At 50.8% G+C, this 17225-nt stretch overlaps 1 protein-coding gene across 2 annotated transcripts in view; it reads right to left on the bottom strand.

The window, feature by feature from the left end:
* NBEAL1 (neurobeachin like 1) overlaps positions 1-17225 on the bottom strand; it is a 1045477-nt gene that overhangs the window by 161169 nt on the left and 867083 nt on the right. For both annotated transcript variants that reach the window (XM_078680248.1, XM_078680249.1), the window contains one exon: positions 14819-14908. In XM_078680248.1, coding sequence (XP_078536374.1) covers positions 14819-14908 — 90 coding nt within the window. The remainder of the gene's footprint in view (positions 1-14818; positions 14909-17225) is intronic.

Below are 17225 nucleotides of genomic sequence, written 5' to 3'. Positions count from 1 at the left end.
AGCCCTCATCAGCACCACTGAATAAGCAGCCCCCTCCTCCGAAGCCACGGTAGGAGGCGAGACAAAGCCAGGGTTAGGAGAGTCGTCCAGACCACTGGCGTCACCCAAATCACCTGTCCAGTCCACATTGTACTGACACTCGCGTGACAGAGGGTCCTCAGACCCCTCCCAACCCTCTCCGTAATCTACATATTCACCATATTCGGAATCAACAATGTAGACCGGCTCCCCGGGGTCCACAGGCCCCATCGGCGTCGGACTCGGCGTCGGGCGACGCCGGTCCGACTCCGCGTCCGGAGTCGGAGAGGGTATTGGGGCGGCGCCGCCCGGAGCCGGCGCCGGAGCACCGGCGCCGCGCGGGGGCGGCGTCGGGGGCAACCCCGATGGAATCGGCGCCGGAGAGGCCGGTAGACCAGCCGGCGTCGACCCTGAGGGTCCCTGCGGCGCCGGGGTCGGAGCCGTCGGCGGCGCCGGGGCCGGAGCACCCGACGGCGTCGAGGCAGGAGCACCCGAACCGCTAGGGCCCCTGGACGGAAGCACAGGGCCCGAAGGCGCCGTAGGCCCCGTCGGAGGAGACAGTGCCCTCATGGCCATGAGGAACTCCTCTATCTCCCCGGGCGTCGCGCCTAGCCCTGGGACCGTATGGTATGGAGCAGGCCGCGCCGGCGACTCACGCGGAGCCGCGGGGGTGGGGCCACCCGAACCCCCGCCCGCATCGCGCGAGCGTCGGGGGGAGTCGGGGGTACGATGACGACGCCCCGACTTCTTGTGTTTCCTACCTGAGGAACCAGAGGAATGGTGACGACTTCCGGAGCGCTCGTGGCGGCTCCGCGACCGCTCCCTCGACCTCCGGCCGGACCGGGACCGCTCTCGACGCGGGGCCGACACCCGCAGCTCGAGTAGCTTGCGGGACCGCTCCCGCCTAGCTTTACTCGTCAGGGCCCGGCAGTCGACACAGTCGTCCACGGCGTGGTCGGGGCCCAGGCACCGGAGGCAGAGTCGGTGATGATCCGTGACCGACATCGTGCGGTCACAGTCGTCACAGTTCGTAAAACCGGGCATCCTACCGGCACCGTAAGAAGAATCAAAGATTCACAGAAAAAACTTTGGCCAAAAGACCGGAGTACTGCACTTCTCGGATCTGCGCTAACTGGCGCGGAAAAAAGAAGAACTGACGTCAGCGCGCGGAAGCGGCGTCTATATACTCCAGCGACGTCATCACGGCGCACGACGCCAACGACGGACGCGGAGCCGCAGGGGACGCCTGCAGACGACGCCTACCGACGCGCAGGGGTACTGCTACGCAAATGTTTCCGGATCCAGACTGACGCCTGGGGATATTCTAAGGTAAGGAATCTAATACTAACCTGTTTCTTTCAGATAGTAGGTTTCCTAACCTCCTTTGGGATTTCATACAGTCTGGTGGTAATTGTAAATAACCAAACTCTATGACTTCGGGAGCCAAATCTCTAGGTTGAGTTCCTTGGAATTTGGATGCGGGATTTATCCATGGCTCTGAGTGAGGAGACTGGAGTTGAGATGCAGCTTTTGGTGTGGAACTACTGCGAGTTCTCGCATGGTGGTGAACCAAGTTTGATGTGCCCATATGGAAACTATAAAGATGAGTTTGCGGGATTATTGTCTGAGCTTTCCAACTGCCAGTGGAATGAGTGGGAGAGGTGGAAAAGCGAAGGCAAATATCCCTGACCAGTTCATCCATAGGGCATTGCCTATAGAGAGCGGGAGTGGGAACCTGGAGGTGAAGCTTTGGTATTTTTGTTTTGATTTCTGGCTAACAGGTCTATGTGAGGAAATCCCCATTCCTGAAAGTAGGGAAGAAGAATCTGGGGATGAAGTTCCCATTCGTGGATTTGCTGTCTCGGTTTGCTAAGAAGGTCTGCAATTTGGTTGTTTACTCCTGGAAGATGTTTTGCTAGGAGATACATTTTTTGATGTATGACCCATTTTCAAATGGCATGTGCTAGGCGTGACAGTTGGAGAGAGCATGTCCTCCCCTGTTTTTGTATATAGTACATAGCTATCATGTTGTCTGTGTGGACTAGGACAGTTTTGTCCATTAGGTGAGTTTGAAAGGCTTTGAGCGCTAGAAACGCTAGTAGCTCTAGGTGATTTATATGAAGGCTCTTGTACTTTAGACTCCATAACCCTTGAATTGAGTGACTTTGTAGGTGAGCGCCTCACCCAGTGAGCGATGCATCAGCAGTTAGCACTGTCTGTGGAACAGGGTCGAGAAAGGGTCTCCCTTTGGATAAACGTTGTGTGTTATACCACTGCAGAGAGCGATGGGTGCGGCCATCTGCCAACACTAGATCGGTCAACTGAGCCTGCGACTGGCTCCACTGACTTGCTAGGCATTCTTTAAGGGGACACGTGCAGGGCCGGACTGGGAGCCGAAATCAGCCCGGGCAAACTGCAAACGGTAGTACTGTGAATTGGTAATGATGACCTGCTATGATAACTCTGAGGAATTTGCGATGAGCGGGTCGAATTTGAATTTGGAAATATGTGTCTTAAGTCTAGAGCAGACATAAAATCGCCCTGCTGTAGAAGTGGGAGCACTTGCTGTATCATCACCATGTGGAAATGCTCGGAAAGTATGTAGAGGTTTAGTTCTCTGAGGTCTAGAATAGGGATCAAGGAGCTGTCCTATTTGGGGATGAGAAAGTACAGGGAGTACACGCCTGTCCCTTGATGTTGTAACGGGACAGTTTCTATGGCTCGTTTGGAGAAGAGAGATTGGACCTCTTGCTGAAGTAGATATAAATGTTCTGGTGACATTTTGTGAGAATGTGGTGGAATGTTTGGAGGATTGTTGATAAGCTCCAGGCAATAACCATGTCAGATAATTCCTAACAGCCATTTGTCTGTGGTGATAGATTAGCTTGTTGGGGGAGGGGGAATTACGTGGTGTGGAACCCCTGCCTCGACCTTTGTTATTGTCGCCTCTGTATCGTCCTCTAAAGAAGCTCCTTGTAGAGGAAGATTGATTGTTGCTTTGTAGGAGGTGGCAGTATTGTCTGAGGACGTGGTTTTCAATCCTCCACGGTAGAAGGAGCCAGGAAAGGAAAGGAGCCCCGATTAGAGGGAGACTGCAGAGCTCCCATAGACTTGGCTACAGAGTTTAGTACCTACTAGGTTTCGGCTTGGTGCCAGACTTTAGCCGACTCCATCACGAGCCGGAAGGCTTAATGACGTTTTTCGGTGCTGAGCCAGAGGGCGGGGCGTCAGAAACATCCTCTCGGTGCCGACTGGCCCGATGGCAGGGTGGGACCGAATCCTTTTGTTTCGACTGAGTTGGAGTTTGGGTCAAGGAGTGTTCGGTACTCACGGGACGCTGTCCTTGAGGCAAGTCTTCTTCCATCACAGAGTTTTTCTTGTTCTTCCTTGGCCCTTGTGCGTCGAATTCATGCTTGGATCCTTCGCCGAAGATGTCCGGTGATTATTCAACATTTTGACTCTGCATTTGGCGACGTTGAGCCGGACTATCACAGAGCATTTTTTTCGATCGGAACAATCTGCACGCGTCGCAGTCCTGTTCGTTGTGCTCCAAAGACAAGCACAAGTTGCACACTTTGTGCGTGTCAGTGTGCGGATACTTGGGGTGGCATCGAGGGCAGAATTTGAATGAAGTCCGTCCCATCGACTAAGCAGTGGACCGACATGGTTAGGCCTGACAGCCTTCCCGAAGAACGTCGATCGAAATTGAGGTTTTCCTCGACGGATACGATACGCGGAGCAGTGGGATATGTGTTCGAAACAATATCGAGGCGGGTAGAGTGGATTGCGCACCAAGGCAAACTTGAAGACACGGTTTTGAAGCGCAGCACAGCAATACACGTCCAAACCAGATGGCGGAAAAAACAATCTAAAAATGAAGTCTGTGCCCATGCACACTATCACCGAAAGGAGGAGTCACCTACCTCATGACAGGAAAGACTTCTTGAAAGAAAAACAACTTGCAAACACCCGGACCCAACACTAGATGGCAGGAATATGCAAAGCATGTGATCTACAGCTCACATGCCTCGAACAATAATGTTGTTGGCCTGTTCTCAGCTTGATCTTGTTTATCCACTTTTGGATAGTTACTAGGTTCATTCTTATTTGCGCTTAATGTTTCAAATAGTTTACTTTATTCACACATTATTGGTATTTACAGTGAAGTGTCTATAAATGGCTGTAACATGCATGCTGACCCGTTCCACATTCTGAAATCAAAAAAGACTGATCTATAACAAATGGATTGAAGCTTGCTGTGCTGTAGATTCACATGCTCTGCATTTATCTGATACTTTTAGGCGTGCATTGAGTGTGTCATGGTCAAGCTTCACTAAACATACAATGCACAGGGAGACAGGCCCAACCTTAGATTATGTCCATATGTTTCTCATTGCAATGGGTATCTTGTGTTCTCCTTTCTGCCCTCTCATATTACAGGGAAAGGTTCACACACGATCTACTATAACAAGCTACACACTGGTTGTTACAGGTGAACAAGTTACTTACCCTTGGTAACGCCTTATGTTAGAGACTCTATTTTACCGCACATTCCTTAGTTTAGAATAATCCCAAGGAGTTAGATTAGATCTGGAGGATTTTGAGTGGTACCCCTGCATGCCAGTAGGCAGCATTGTTTGGCTCTGCATCGGCTGCGCTGGAAGTGATGTGCGCAATACCTATCTATTTATCATCCCACGTGCTGATGTCAGTTACTTTCGTGACTTTCCACACCAGTAGCAGAGCCACGATGAGAACTGACACCGTTCAATGGTGTAAAAATCAAAGGAGAAGGGTGTTCCTTACACTGCAATCTGTTTGCAGGGAGGATGGGAGGGGTGGGAAGGAATCTGCTGCTAGACAGAGTCTCTACCAGTTAATGCTTTACCAAGGGTAAGTAGCTAGTTTATCTGGTACAGACTTGTAGCCAGAGATTACTTACCTTAGATTAGATACCCAAGCCATGCCTCCCAGAGGTGGGTCAGCGAAGCCCATTTAAACCAGAAAGTTTTGTAGGATAGAAACGTCGAAGTGCCCGTCACAAAGGACCAGAACTGTCCAGACAATAGTGTTTGGTAAACATTTACAAAGATGCCCACGCTGCTGCCTGACAGATATCCAGGACAGGGACTCCGGGATAACACAGGGTGGAATGAGCACGTAAACCCCAAAGGGGGAGAGGATGATTCTTGGCCAATGCGTAGCAGATCTTGATGCAGAGCAATATCCATCTTAACATAGTCCATTCCTGCACAGCCTGCCATTTCTTAGCTCTTATGGACCCCAAGAAGAGTTACTTTCCAACCGGAACTGTTTTGTTTTTGTGTGATCAAGGCAAAAGACTACGCTCTTTTTGGGTTCAGATGGTAGAATCTCTCCTCGTCTTTGCGCAGTGAGGCAGAGCAAAGAAGATAGCCTAGGCGGTGTTCTGGCTTACAAAGAAGGGACAACCTTCAGTATGATAGAGGCATGTGTGTGGAGGACCAGCTTATTTATGTAGCAGGTGGTGTGGGCAGGATGCGCCGAGAGTGCACACACTTCACTGGCCTTCCCGGTCGAAGTTATGGCCATAGAAAGGAGGTTTTGAAGGTCAATAGCTTAAAAGAGCAATTATGCAGAGGCTCAAAGGGTGCACACATCAAGAAGGTGACAACAAGATTTAGATCCCACTGGGGTATGATGAATGGCCTGGGGGGGAAACATGTAGTGCAAGCCTTTCAAAAAGTTAACAACAGGTGACTTAAATAAAGAAAGGTGGTTTGATATGTATCAACTTGGTGGAGGGACGCCTCGCTGCCAGACTAACATCACAGACTTCGGGAGAAACATTAAAAGCTGTCAACTATCACCACTCAATCTCCACGCATGAAGCCTGGCTGGACAGGTGATACCCCGAAACCAGTCCCAGGATGTTTGTTTCTGTTCCAGGGAGGACCTGGCCTGGCAGTTCAGGCCAGACTGTTCCCATGGGGAGAAGGGTCAAGACTGATTTGCATATGGCTGGATCTAAACTGGAATGTCCTGACGTGCAAAAATCTGTGACTGGGGTGAATTTTTGATTTGTTAAGCGTTCTGTCCATCATATGTTCTTTTTGCATCTCTTCCATCAGCAATAGCTTGGACGAGGCTGGCTCAGGCCTCCCCTGAGACCATAGGCAGCCCTTGCACAACCGAGTCTCAGATAGCATGGGAATATTTTCCAAAAAGGAATGCAGTGTTCATCAACAACAGTGCAAGGCTGGTGGAAGAGAACATTCCCATGTCAAAGATATCCAGCCTGTTGGATTCCCTATTTGGTGGAGTTGTAAGCAACGAGCCGGGGCTTATCCTAGAGGTGAAGGCTTGGACCACCAAGCTGTCCGGTGTGGGGGGCTGGGTAAGGACACTACGGTCCCAAGAAGTGGAGTGATGGGAGCGGGCAACTGCCCTATGCACAAGAGCCCCTGTCCAGGGCTTTAACGTTGCCCTGAGTAGGGCATTGGCAAGGGCATCATTAAAGGGAAGGAGAGGTTCAGAAGGTGCGACTCCCGGCTGAAACACCTCCGTCAAGATGTTCGTCTTGACTGCCACTGTCGGTGGCTGAAGGTCCATGACCTCAGCTACCCTATGCACCAACATAGTGAAAGAGTCTCTCTCCTTCATAGCCACGGTAGGAGGACACACCAAACCCAGTCAGGTTAGGTGTCCCACACACTAACCTCCACCAGTTCCTCATTCTTATCCAAGGTATGCTAGTCTCCATAAGGATCCTCAGACCCCTCTCATTCGTCTTTTGCTTTCCATGCATGCCAAATGCAAAAGGCAGTGGCGGCGATCCAGAGAGCATGGTTTCGGTTGGCACTGGTACCGTTGTCAGGCGACACACCGTCCAGCACCATGTCAGAGTCGGGAATGAAGATGGTGATGATGGCACTGCCATGGGGTGTTGCTGGTCCCGGGGGCATAGCATTAAGCAGGACCAGAGGGAAGTCTCAGTGTCACTGGTAGCTCTGCTCTGGATCCAACATGGGATCCATGGGGCCCAACTGGCGCAAAGGGCAAACCTGCCAGCAAGGATCCAGAGAGGGCCTCCAAATATGAGGTGCATGGCCTCATAAATTCTTTTAAGCTGAGGAGGGATTGCTCCGGCTCTGGGAAAGTCAAGGAGGCACAGAGCGTACCCAGACTCAGGCTCATCCGAAGCGCGAGGCCTGTAGTGCCGACGATCCAGCGCCTCGTCAGAAGACTTCAACAGGTGCAACGAAGTTGAAGACCTCTCAGACTTCTTCGATTTCTTGTGCTTGTGGCACTTACCTGACATCCACGACAAATTTGAATGTGACGATCGCTCGGTGCGGCCCTGCGAGCGGTCCTGAGACCTTCCATGTAAGCAGCGTTCTTGAGCGTCACAGGGTTGGGCGGGGAGGAGCTTCAGGGATCGCTCCCTCAGCGCCTTTGGATGCATGGTGAAGCTGTTCACGCAGGTCTTGGAGTCATTGTCCCTTTCCAAGCACCATAAACACACCAAGTATGGGTTGTCACCGACATCTGCTGTGACAGGCAACTCATAGATTGAAACCAGCCAGTTCCTTAGGCAAAATCCTGTCACACCAGGAGAGAAAATCTGTCAAAAAAGTGTTGACAAAAAGTAGAGAAAAAAAGCCAATCAAAAAATAACGGAGTTTAGCTCCCACATGATCAATGCTATCTGGAGTGGAAAGAAAAGAATGGACGTCAGCACGTCGGGTGGCACCTGTATAGGTACCGCGCATGTCACTTTCGGTGCGGGAAACGCAGACATGGAGCAGAATGATGCCACCTACTGGTGTACAGGAGTAATGCTCAAAAACACTCAGATTTAGCCTGGGGAATATTCTAAGGTAAGGAATCTGCGTCTAGAAGGCTTTATCAGATAAATACAATGTTCTGTTTGTAGCATGTATGTTGTAGATTCACATGCTGTGCAGAAGTAGTCAAGGACTATCTCCTCTTTCTCCTAATGCCCTCGCTGGTAGAAATTACCAGAAGAGAAAGTAAACTATGTTTTCCAAATAATGTGTCAAGTTCTGGACAGTTGAACAGTCTGCTGATTGCCCGAAGAAAGGGTAATTCCTCCCAGTAGAAACAGTGCCACCCTGCAAAGAATACTGTACAAGGTGCCAAGTGTTTCCTTAAGAGTGACCCAAATTGGAGTAAAAACCATAAGGAGATACAACCTCCTGGAAAACGTAAGTCTTGATTAAAGATTCAGAGATTGAATGATGAGAATGGCAAGCATCAGTCTCCTTCTGAATGAACAGATAGGAACAAAAAGCCTGACCAACATCCAGATAAATATCTAAATATCCAACATATGTTCCAGGTGCAAGAATAAAAAATGAATACAAGGAAAAATAGGGAATGAATGGGCTATGAAGCACCTATTGTTTAGGTAAAGTCATATTGTTTGGTGTCTATAGTACATGCTCCCATAAAAGTAAAACCACAAAATCACTCATTGTGTACCATCTCATTTTAGATCTCCTTCTCAACTGCAACATTTCCAAAATTCTTCCCTTCCTCTGGCCTCTGAGATCTTCTGCCAGTTTTGACAACACAGTCGATGCTGCCAGAAGGTGGGCTTCTGGAATCCGTGCTATAATCCTTCCAGGGGTCTATTCGTAAAATATCATAATCATCATCATCATCTGGTACTGGTGGTGGAGAGTTAGTTGGTGTAATCAGTAAATGCTGCAATGGTAGAGAAGTTGGTGTAGGGGAACGTGGTGTAGTAGAAGGAGAGGAGGGGTTAGTACCTACAAGGTTTCGGCTTGGTACCAGACTTTGACCAACTTGATAACGAGCCAGAAGGCTTAGCAACGAGTTTCGGTGCTGAGCCAGAGGGCGGGGTGTCAGAAACATCCTCATGGTGCCGACTGTGGCCCGAAGGCAGGGGTGGGACCAAATCCTTTTGTTTCGGCTGAGTTGGAGTTTGGGTCAAGGGGTGTTCGGTACTTACGGGAGGTTGACCTTGTCGCAAGTCTTCTTCCATCACGGAGTCCGATTCTGGAATGGAGGCAAGTTTTTCTTGTTCTTCCTTGGCCCTTGTGCGTCAAATTCGTGCTTGGATCCTTCGCCGAAGATGTCAGTTGATTATTCAGCGTTTTTACTCTGTATTTTGCAGGGTTGAGCCCGACTATCACAGAGCGTTTTTTTCGATCGGAACGATCTGCACGCGGCCCAGTCCTGTGCGTTCCTGAAGTTCAAGGACTGGACACTGAAAGGGTCATGGATGGGATGATTTATTTTAAGGTTTCCATAAAGGCTCTAGCAACTGGGATTTTAAACAATGGAAACATATTATTTACTTTGCAAGCAGGCTACCATAGTAGACAAAGGAGCTCAAATGTATGTAAAAGCCAAGTCTGGCTTAAGCAAAAATGATTTGCTCCTGGACCTGAAGGAAATCAATGCTTAATAAAGAACAGTTGTTTGCATAGCATTTCCACATTGTTGCAAAGCATGCTCTCATAGTTAGATTTCAAATCCCCCTTAATATCTCCATACACTATTTATGGAGCTGAAAATTACTGAGTTCTCAGATGCAAAATCACCACTCGAGTGAGTGGATGCATAGCTCGTCCTGAGAGCATACCAGAAACCACTTCCTGAGGTCAAACTTCTTTTTGGGTTCAATTATATTCTGAAGATCTCACCCCTTTTTCCAGTAAGTCCCCCGTATGGTTTCACAGCTCCTTTTGAAGTTAATCCTTGTGTTAGTCCGTGTGTCGAGGTTGGTCATGTTTTTGAGTTTGACAAAGATGTTTGTGGAAGTATGAATCTTAGAAGTAATCTATCTTTGGAACACTAAGGTTCTGTGTACTCTCAGGGCTCATTGTGGTGCCATTGGGTCCTTACACTACTGCCTCTATCCTGGATCTTGCAAACTAACTATTGAAAAGAGCTCTTCATACAAATCATCCCTACCTATTTCAGTGTCTTTCTCAAACGGGTCCTCAAATGGTCTTTGAGGTGACTTGGTATAATCTCACTGGGCCAATAATGCATTTCTTTCCAAGTCAAATCTAATTTTTACATCAATAGACTTTACATGCCTTACAAGTATATCCAGCTCTGGAAAAACAGAGATTGAGGTCCTCATGGCAGTCCTTCCAATATTACAGGATGAGCAAAATTTGAGGTTGCATTTTGCATATCCACTTCCCACTCACTCTACATAGAGATTCATTCTCACAAGACTTGGCAGCTCCAACTGGAGATTACTTTTCAAGCATCAAACACAATATGTGGTGGCAAAGTCTTGAGGATTCATCTCCATGACTAAGTTGTGTTCTCCTTGCAAAGTTATTGGAGTGGGCACTACCAAAGAACATTGAACCCGATGGTGGAAAAATGTAATCTGAGGTAATGCGATCAATCAATCAATCAGAGTACTTGTAAAGCGCGCTACTGACCCGTGAGGGTCTCAAGGTGCTGAGGGAGGGGGGGGGGGGTTCCGCTACTGCTCAAAGAGACAGGTCTTGAGGAGTCATCTGAAGGCAAGTAGGTCTTGGGTCTGCCGTAGGTGGGTAGGGAGGGTGTTCCAGGTCTTGGCGGCGAGGTAGGAGAAGGATCTGCCGCTGGAGGTTGTTCGTTGGATGCGGGGGACAGCGGCGAGGCTGGCGGAGCGGAGATGGCGGGTGGAGGTGTAGAAGCGGAGTCTGCTGTTCAGGTAGGCTGGTCCGGCGTTGTGGAGAGCTTTGTGTACGTGGGTGAGGAGCTTGAAGGTGATCCTCTTGTCGGCGGGGAGCCAGTGTAGGACTCTCAGGTGGGGGGTGATGTCGCTGCAGCGGGGGACGTTGACGATCAGAAGGGCAGAGGCGTTTTGGATGCGTTGTAGTCGTTGTAGGTGTTTGGCTGGGATTCCTGCGTAGAGTGCATTGCTGTAGTCCAGTCTGCTGCTGACGAGGGCCTGTGTAACCGTTCTTCTTGTTTCGGTCGGGATCCACTTGTAGATCCTGCGGAGCATGCAGAGGGTGTTGTAGCAGGAGGAGGAGACGGTGTTGACCTGTTTAGAGAGAGGGAGGAGTCGAGGATGAATCCTAGGTTGCGTGCATGGTCGGTGGGTGTTGGTGCTGTTCCCAGTGTGGTCGGCCACCAGGAGTCGTCCCAGGCTGAAGGGGTGGGTCCGAGGATGAGGCCCTTCGTCTTGTCCGAGTTTAGTTTCAGACGGCTGCTCCTCATCCATTCGGCGTCGGCCTTCATTCCCTCGTGGAGGTTGGTTTTGGCGGTGTGCGGGTCCTCGGTGAGGGAGAGGATGAGCTGGGTGTCGTCGGCGTAGGAGATTATGATTAGGTCGTGATAGCGGGCCACTTGTGCGAGGGGGGCCATGTAGACGATGAACAGCGTCGGGCTGAGGGATGAGCCCTGGGGGACGCCGCAGATGATGTCGGTGGCTTCGGATCGGAAGGCGGACGCTCTGGGTTCTGCCGGAGAGGAAGGACGTGGTCCAGTCAAGGGCTTTCTCTTGCATTCCGGCTTCTAGGAGGCGTGTCTTTAGAGTGCGATGGCAGACCGTGTCGAAGGCGGCTGACAGGTCCAGGAGGATGAGGGCTGATTTTTCGCCGTTGTCTAGTTGGCGCCTGATGTCGTCTGTGGCGGCGATGAGGGCTGTCTCGGTGCTGTGGTTTCATCTGAACCCGGACTGGGACGGGTCCAAGATGTTGTTGTCTTCAGGTGGCGGGCCAGTTGCATGTTGGCGATTTTCTCGATGACCTTCGCCGGGAACGGGAGCAGGGAGATGGGCCAGAAGTTTTTGAGGTCCTTGGAGTCCACCTTGGGCTTCTTGAGGAGGGCGTTGATTTCGGTTTGCTTCTAGCTTTCCAGAAATGTCGCTGTTTTGAAGGAGATGTTGATGACCTTCCGTAGTTAGGGTGCAATAGCTGTGTCTGCTTTGTTGAATAAGTGGTGTGGGCACGGGTCTGACGGAGATCCTGAGTGGATGGAGTTCATGACCTTGCGTGTCTCGTCGTCGTTGGACCAGGAGGTCAGGCGGTTGGCACTGGTGGTGTTCACAGGGGAGGTGGAGTCTGGCGAGGTTGGGGCTGTCGTGGTGTAAAAGCTGTCGTGGTGTAAAAGCTGTCAGGGATGTCAGCAATCTTGCGGTGGAAGAAGATGGCTAGTGAGTCGCACAGTTCTTGTAAGGGTAGTATGTCGTTGGCGTTAACGCTGGGGATGGAGAGTTCCTTTACGATGCTGAATAGCTCCTTGCTGTCGTGTGTGTTGTTATCCAGGCGGTCTTAGAAGGAGGATCTCTTGGCTAATCTGATGAGGTGGTGATGTCTGCGGGTGGCGTCCTTGTGGGCTGCGTGGTTGTCCAGTGTACGTTCGTGGAGCCATGTCTTCTCCAGTTTCCGGCATGTGCGTTTGGAGGTCCGAAGCTCGTTGGTGACCCAGGTGGCTCTCTTGCTGACGTGGGCGTTGGAGGGTTTCTTGAGCGGGGCGAGGATGTTGGCGAAGTCGTCGATCAACTGTCCGAGGTTGCGGGCTGTGGTGTCTGGGTTGGTGGGGTCGGTGGGTGGGTTCTGGGCGAGGGTGGTGATCAGCTGGTCTTCGGTGACTTTGCTCCAGCAGCGGCGAGGTAGCTGTTGGGTGCCGTGGTGCGTGGTTGGTTTCTTGAAGGTGAAATAGATGCAGCGATGGTTGGTCCAGTGGAGTACGGTGGTGTGGTCGAAGGCGACGTGGGTGCCTGTGGAGAAGACGGGGTCCAGCGTGTGGCCGGCGGCGTGGGTGGGTGTGGTGACGAGTTGTCCGAGGCCGAGGTTGGCGAGCTTGTAGATCAGGGTGGCGGAGTTGGCGTCGTTGTTGTTCTTGAGGTGGAAGTTCAGGTCCCCGAGGAGGATGTAGTCCGTGGAGGCGAGTGCATGGGTGCTGGCAAGGTCGGCGATGGAGTCGCTGAACTGAGCACGGGGTTCGGGGGGTCTGTAGATGAGTGTTCCTCTGAGGGTGGTGTTGGGGTCGGTGGGGATCCGGCAGTGCAGGTGTTCGGCGGTATTGAGGGTGTCGTCTGCGTGGGTGGCGACCTTGTGGGTGAACTTGTGGACGATGGCTCTTCCTCCTCCGATTCCATTGGCGCGATCCCTGCGGGTGATCTTGTAGCCATCCGGGATGGCTATGGCGATGTCGGGCGCCGAGGAGTCGTTCCACCAGGTCATGGTCAGGAAGGCCACGTCTGGGGCGGAGGTGTCGAGCAGATCCCAGAGCTCGACGGCGTGTTTGCGTGTGGAGCGGGTGTTGAGGAATATGCAGCGGAGGTGGTTGGGTCCAGTCCTTGGAGGTTTGGTGGCTCTGTCACAGGTGAAGCTGCAGCTGTGGCAGGAGAAAGGTCTGTGGGTCCGTTTCGGGGCAGCCTGGAAGCAGGTTTAGTTTCGACCGGCGTGGAGTGCGTAGAGGGTGCTGGCGTCGTAACGGAGTCTGGTGTTGTGGCGTTCGCGGGGACCAGGGGTTCTGGCGCTGGGCGCGGTCCAGGCGCGTACGGGTTTGCCTTTGGCGGGCCTACAGCGCGGCAGCGGCGCGCCCGCTGTGCGTCCTCCATAAGAGTGGGAGAGGGAGGGAGGAGCAGCTGGGAGCGGGGTGTCCAATGGGAAAGCAGGGGGCGGGGCCACAGGGACACAGCAGCTGGAAGAGTGGTAACAGCGGGAAAAGGCGGGCAGCAACCGGAGGGCACCGGCGGAGGAAACCTGAGAAAGAAAAAAAGAACAGTGACACAGATTAGGGTGTAGGGAACCAGGCAGCGGGAGCAGAAGTGAGCAGCACAAGAGTCAGTCACGAAGCAGCTGGCAGCCGTGTGGTGGCGTGGGGAGCGACCTGCCTGCGAGCAGGGTCAGAGGTCGCTCCTTCACCACTGCGCGGCCTCCATAAGAGTGGGAGAGGGAGGGAGGAGCAGCTGGGAGGCGGGAGCAGGGTAACCAATGGGAAAGCACGGGAGCGGGCCACAGCGGCAGGAGGAGTGGTAACGGCAGGGAAAGGCGGGCAGCAGCCAGAAGGCACCAGCGGAGAAAACCTGAGAAAGAAAAAAAGAACAGTGACACAGATTAGGGTGTAGGGAACCAGGCAGCGGGAGCAGAAGTGAGCAACACAAGAGTCAGTCACGAAGCAGCTGGCAGCCGTGTGGTGGCGTGGAGAGCGACCTGCCTGCGAGCGGGTTCAGAGGTCGCTCCTTCACTACTGCGCGGCCTCCATAAGAGTGGGAGAGGGAGGGAGGAGCAGCTGGGAGGCGGGAGCAGGGTGGCCAATGGGAAAGCAGGGGGGCGGGCCGCAGAGATGCAGCGGCGGGAGGAGTGGTAACGGCGGGGAAAGGCGGGCAGCAGCCAGAGGGCACCGACAGATGAAACCTGAGAAAGAAAAAAAGAACAGTGACACAGATTAGGGTGTAGGGAACCAGGCAGCAGGAGCAGAAGTGAGCAGCACAAGAGTCAGTCACGAAGCAGCTGGCAGCCGTGTGGTGGCGTGGGGAGCGACCTGCCTGCGAGCAGGGTCAGAGGATCACATGTCATTCGATGCATAGCTAAAACAAAACATAAAGAGGCCTTAAGAAAAACTAGTGGAAAAATTCTGAACCTGTTACTAATTTACATGATAGTGCACAGTGAGTGAACGTACAATGTGCAGGCTGTAAACATACACTTCCTATAATTACAGTTGCTGCTGGTATCGGACAGAGGACAAAAAATATAATACTAGTTTTACATATTTATTAAGCACTTATTATCACTCAATTCCTATGTGTTTAAGGCTCAGAAAGAGTTTAATAGATTAAAAAAGTTTCATATGATTAACTTACCAGTATCTCTGGATTCCCTTGTGACATGAAAGAACGTGACTGGCTCTTCGGAACAAGAGCCTTGACTATAGGAATGTCATTGCTGATTCCCTGAAAAGAAAAAATAGGAAAATGTTAAAATAATAAACTAATCCTGAAGAACAAGTTACTTACCTTTGTTGAAGCTCTTTCTCATGGATTCTCCATATAAGCGCAGACTACTCATCTATTAAAACCCCCAACTTACCCCTCGCCCCCAAGAGCCACCCTGGATATAAAACCTTTGTAGCCACTGCTCCTGCGTGCCAGTAGGTGGTACCATCAGACTTTGCAGTAGCCTCACAACTCCTTCAGAAGTGACGGTGCAGAGCTGTATATAGACCTCACCCCCTAAGCTCTGACTTGAGTTTTTCTTTTAAATTCTTCTGCACTCTCAGACGTGGACAGGCCGTGACAGATTGCTAGAATGATAGTGTGAGAAATCTAACTTGGTTCCTTTCTGGAACTTTAAACGTCCACTCTACAAAGCTGGGAGGAGGGAGGGTGGTGAGGAGTCTGCAGTTACACAGAGTATCCACCAAAAAGAGCATTATCTGTGATAAGCAAATTGTTCTTCTGTTGGATACTACTAACCACAGATTCTACACCTTTTGAATAGGTATCAAAGCAGTATCACAGTAAGGATGGAGCGTCTGAGTCGTGAAGTTACACCAGGAAGTCCTTCAGGACTGAGCAGGCAAAATGGCGTTGCCTGAAGACATGATTGTCCAAAAACATCATGCCTGGTGAAGGTGTATACAGACACTCATGGGTCAGAATGGCAGATGTCCAACATCAGAACACCTCCAGCCAACGCCGTAGTTGTGACCTTGGCTCTGGTCGAATGAGCCGGAAAGCCCTCATAGGCAACTTCTTTTTTTTTTTTTTTTTTTTATTAAATTCTTTTTATTAACTTTGCAAGAAACAATGGTGATCATCACAGCCATACAGTTCAAGACTTACAATTGTACCTTAGGAAAGTCAATCAAAGGAAAAGGGTTGTGTACCTTTGATATTACTCATTACAGTTTAGCATTATACATTCATCAACATGGTTGGTTCGTCAGCCCGGGTAGTTTGGGGGGGTCCGCAAATATGACCCCTATACTCATTCCAGTTGGACCATATACCAACCCATTTCTGTGGGCATCCCCTGGCCACATAAACTGCCTTCTCCTGGAGCATGCACCAGTCCATGTCTGTTTTCCGGGGACCAAGCTTAGGAGGCCCCGCAGCCCCCCACAGCCGAGCAATGTTCCTTTTTATGATTGCAAAGCCCAGTGTGGCCCAGTTCCTCCCACAGGCCGACAGATCAGTAGGCTCCCATATATTTAGTAGACACCAACCAGCAGCTCCACCTCCCACACCTCTCGCATGCACTGGTGTATCCGTCGCCAATAAACCTAGAGCAATGGGTACTCCCATATAATATGGAAGAATGTCCCTGCCTCTCCACATCCCCTCCAGCAAAGCCCATCCGCACTGCGGCCAATCAATTGCAGTCTAGTCCCTGAAATGTAGACTGGATGGAGAATTTTGAGCTGAATCAAGCGAAGTCTAGCGGATATGGCCACTTCCTTAGGGGACGCTTGCGCACTTTTCCACTCCTCCTCGTCTATTTCATAGGCAACTTCTTGACCAGGGCATAGCATCTTTTATGTACAGCATAAGCCACTTAGACAAGGTTTGCTTCAGAACTGCCTTTCCCTTCTTAGCACCTTTAAAGCCAATGTAAAAGTCAAGGGATCTTTTTGGGTCCAATCAGGTAAGCCTCTGCTCCTCCTTCGAAGGGCTAGGACTGTCCCACCTGAAAGGAAGCAAAACTTTGCAACACCAATTTATTAAGGAAGAAGGTGGTTTGTGGACGCCCCTGACAGAGCCTGCTGCTCACTGAGCCGGAATGAGGAATACTGTCAAAGAGCAGCAAGCTCACTGAGCAACTGCTCATATGCTAGTAGGTTATGCAAACCAAGAACACGAGGACCAAGTTAAGCTCCCAGTGAGGCATAATAGCGGGTGCACTTATATTTTTAACACCTTTTCATTAACACATCATAACAGGTGATCAAAATAACCATGGTTGGTAAGGGAAATGTAGAAAGACCAAAAGGGCCAACAAATAATCTTTAACGGTGGCCACACCAAAGTCTTGCAGGGTCAGCAACGGAACAAACAGAACACCACACTCCTTTGTTTGGGGAGGGTCAACCTGGCAGTCTCAGCACTATGTCATGAACTTCACCAAATGACCTGAATAATACATTTACAAGACTGCCTGCAAGTTGCAAGGTTACCATCCAATTTTTCTGCCAGCAGGTCAAACCCCCTCTGTTGGTGCCACTCAATCTCTATGCTTGGAGGTATAGTTTGTAAAGATGAGGATGCAGCA

Source organism: Lissotriton helveticus, chromosome 3_1, assembly GCF_964261635.1.
Source record: "Lissotriton helveticus chromosome 3_1, aLisHel1.1, whole genome shotgun sequence".
Classification (NCBI taxonomy): domain Eukaryota; kingdom Metazoa; phylum Chordata; class Amphibia; order Caudata; family Salamandridae; genus Lissotriton; species Lissotriton helveticus.
This window is presented reverse-complemented; position numbering and strand designations above follow the sequence as displayed.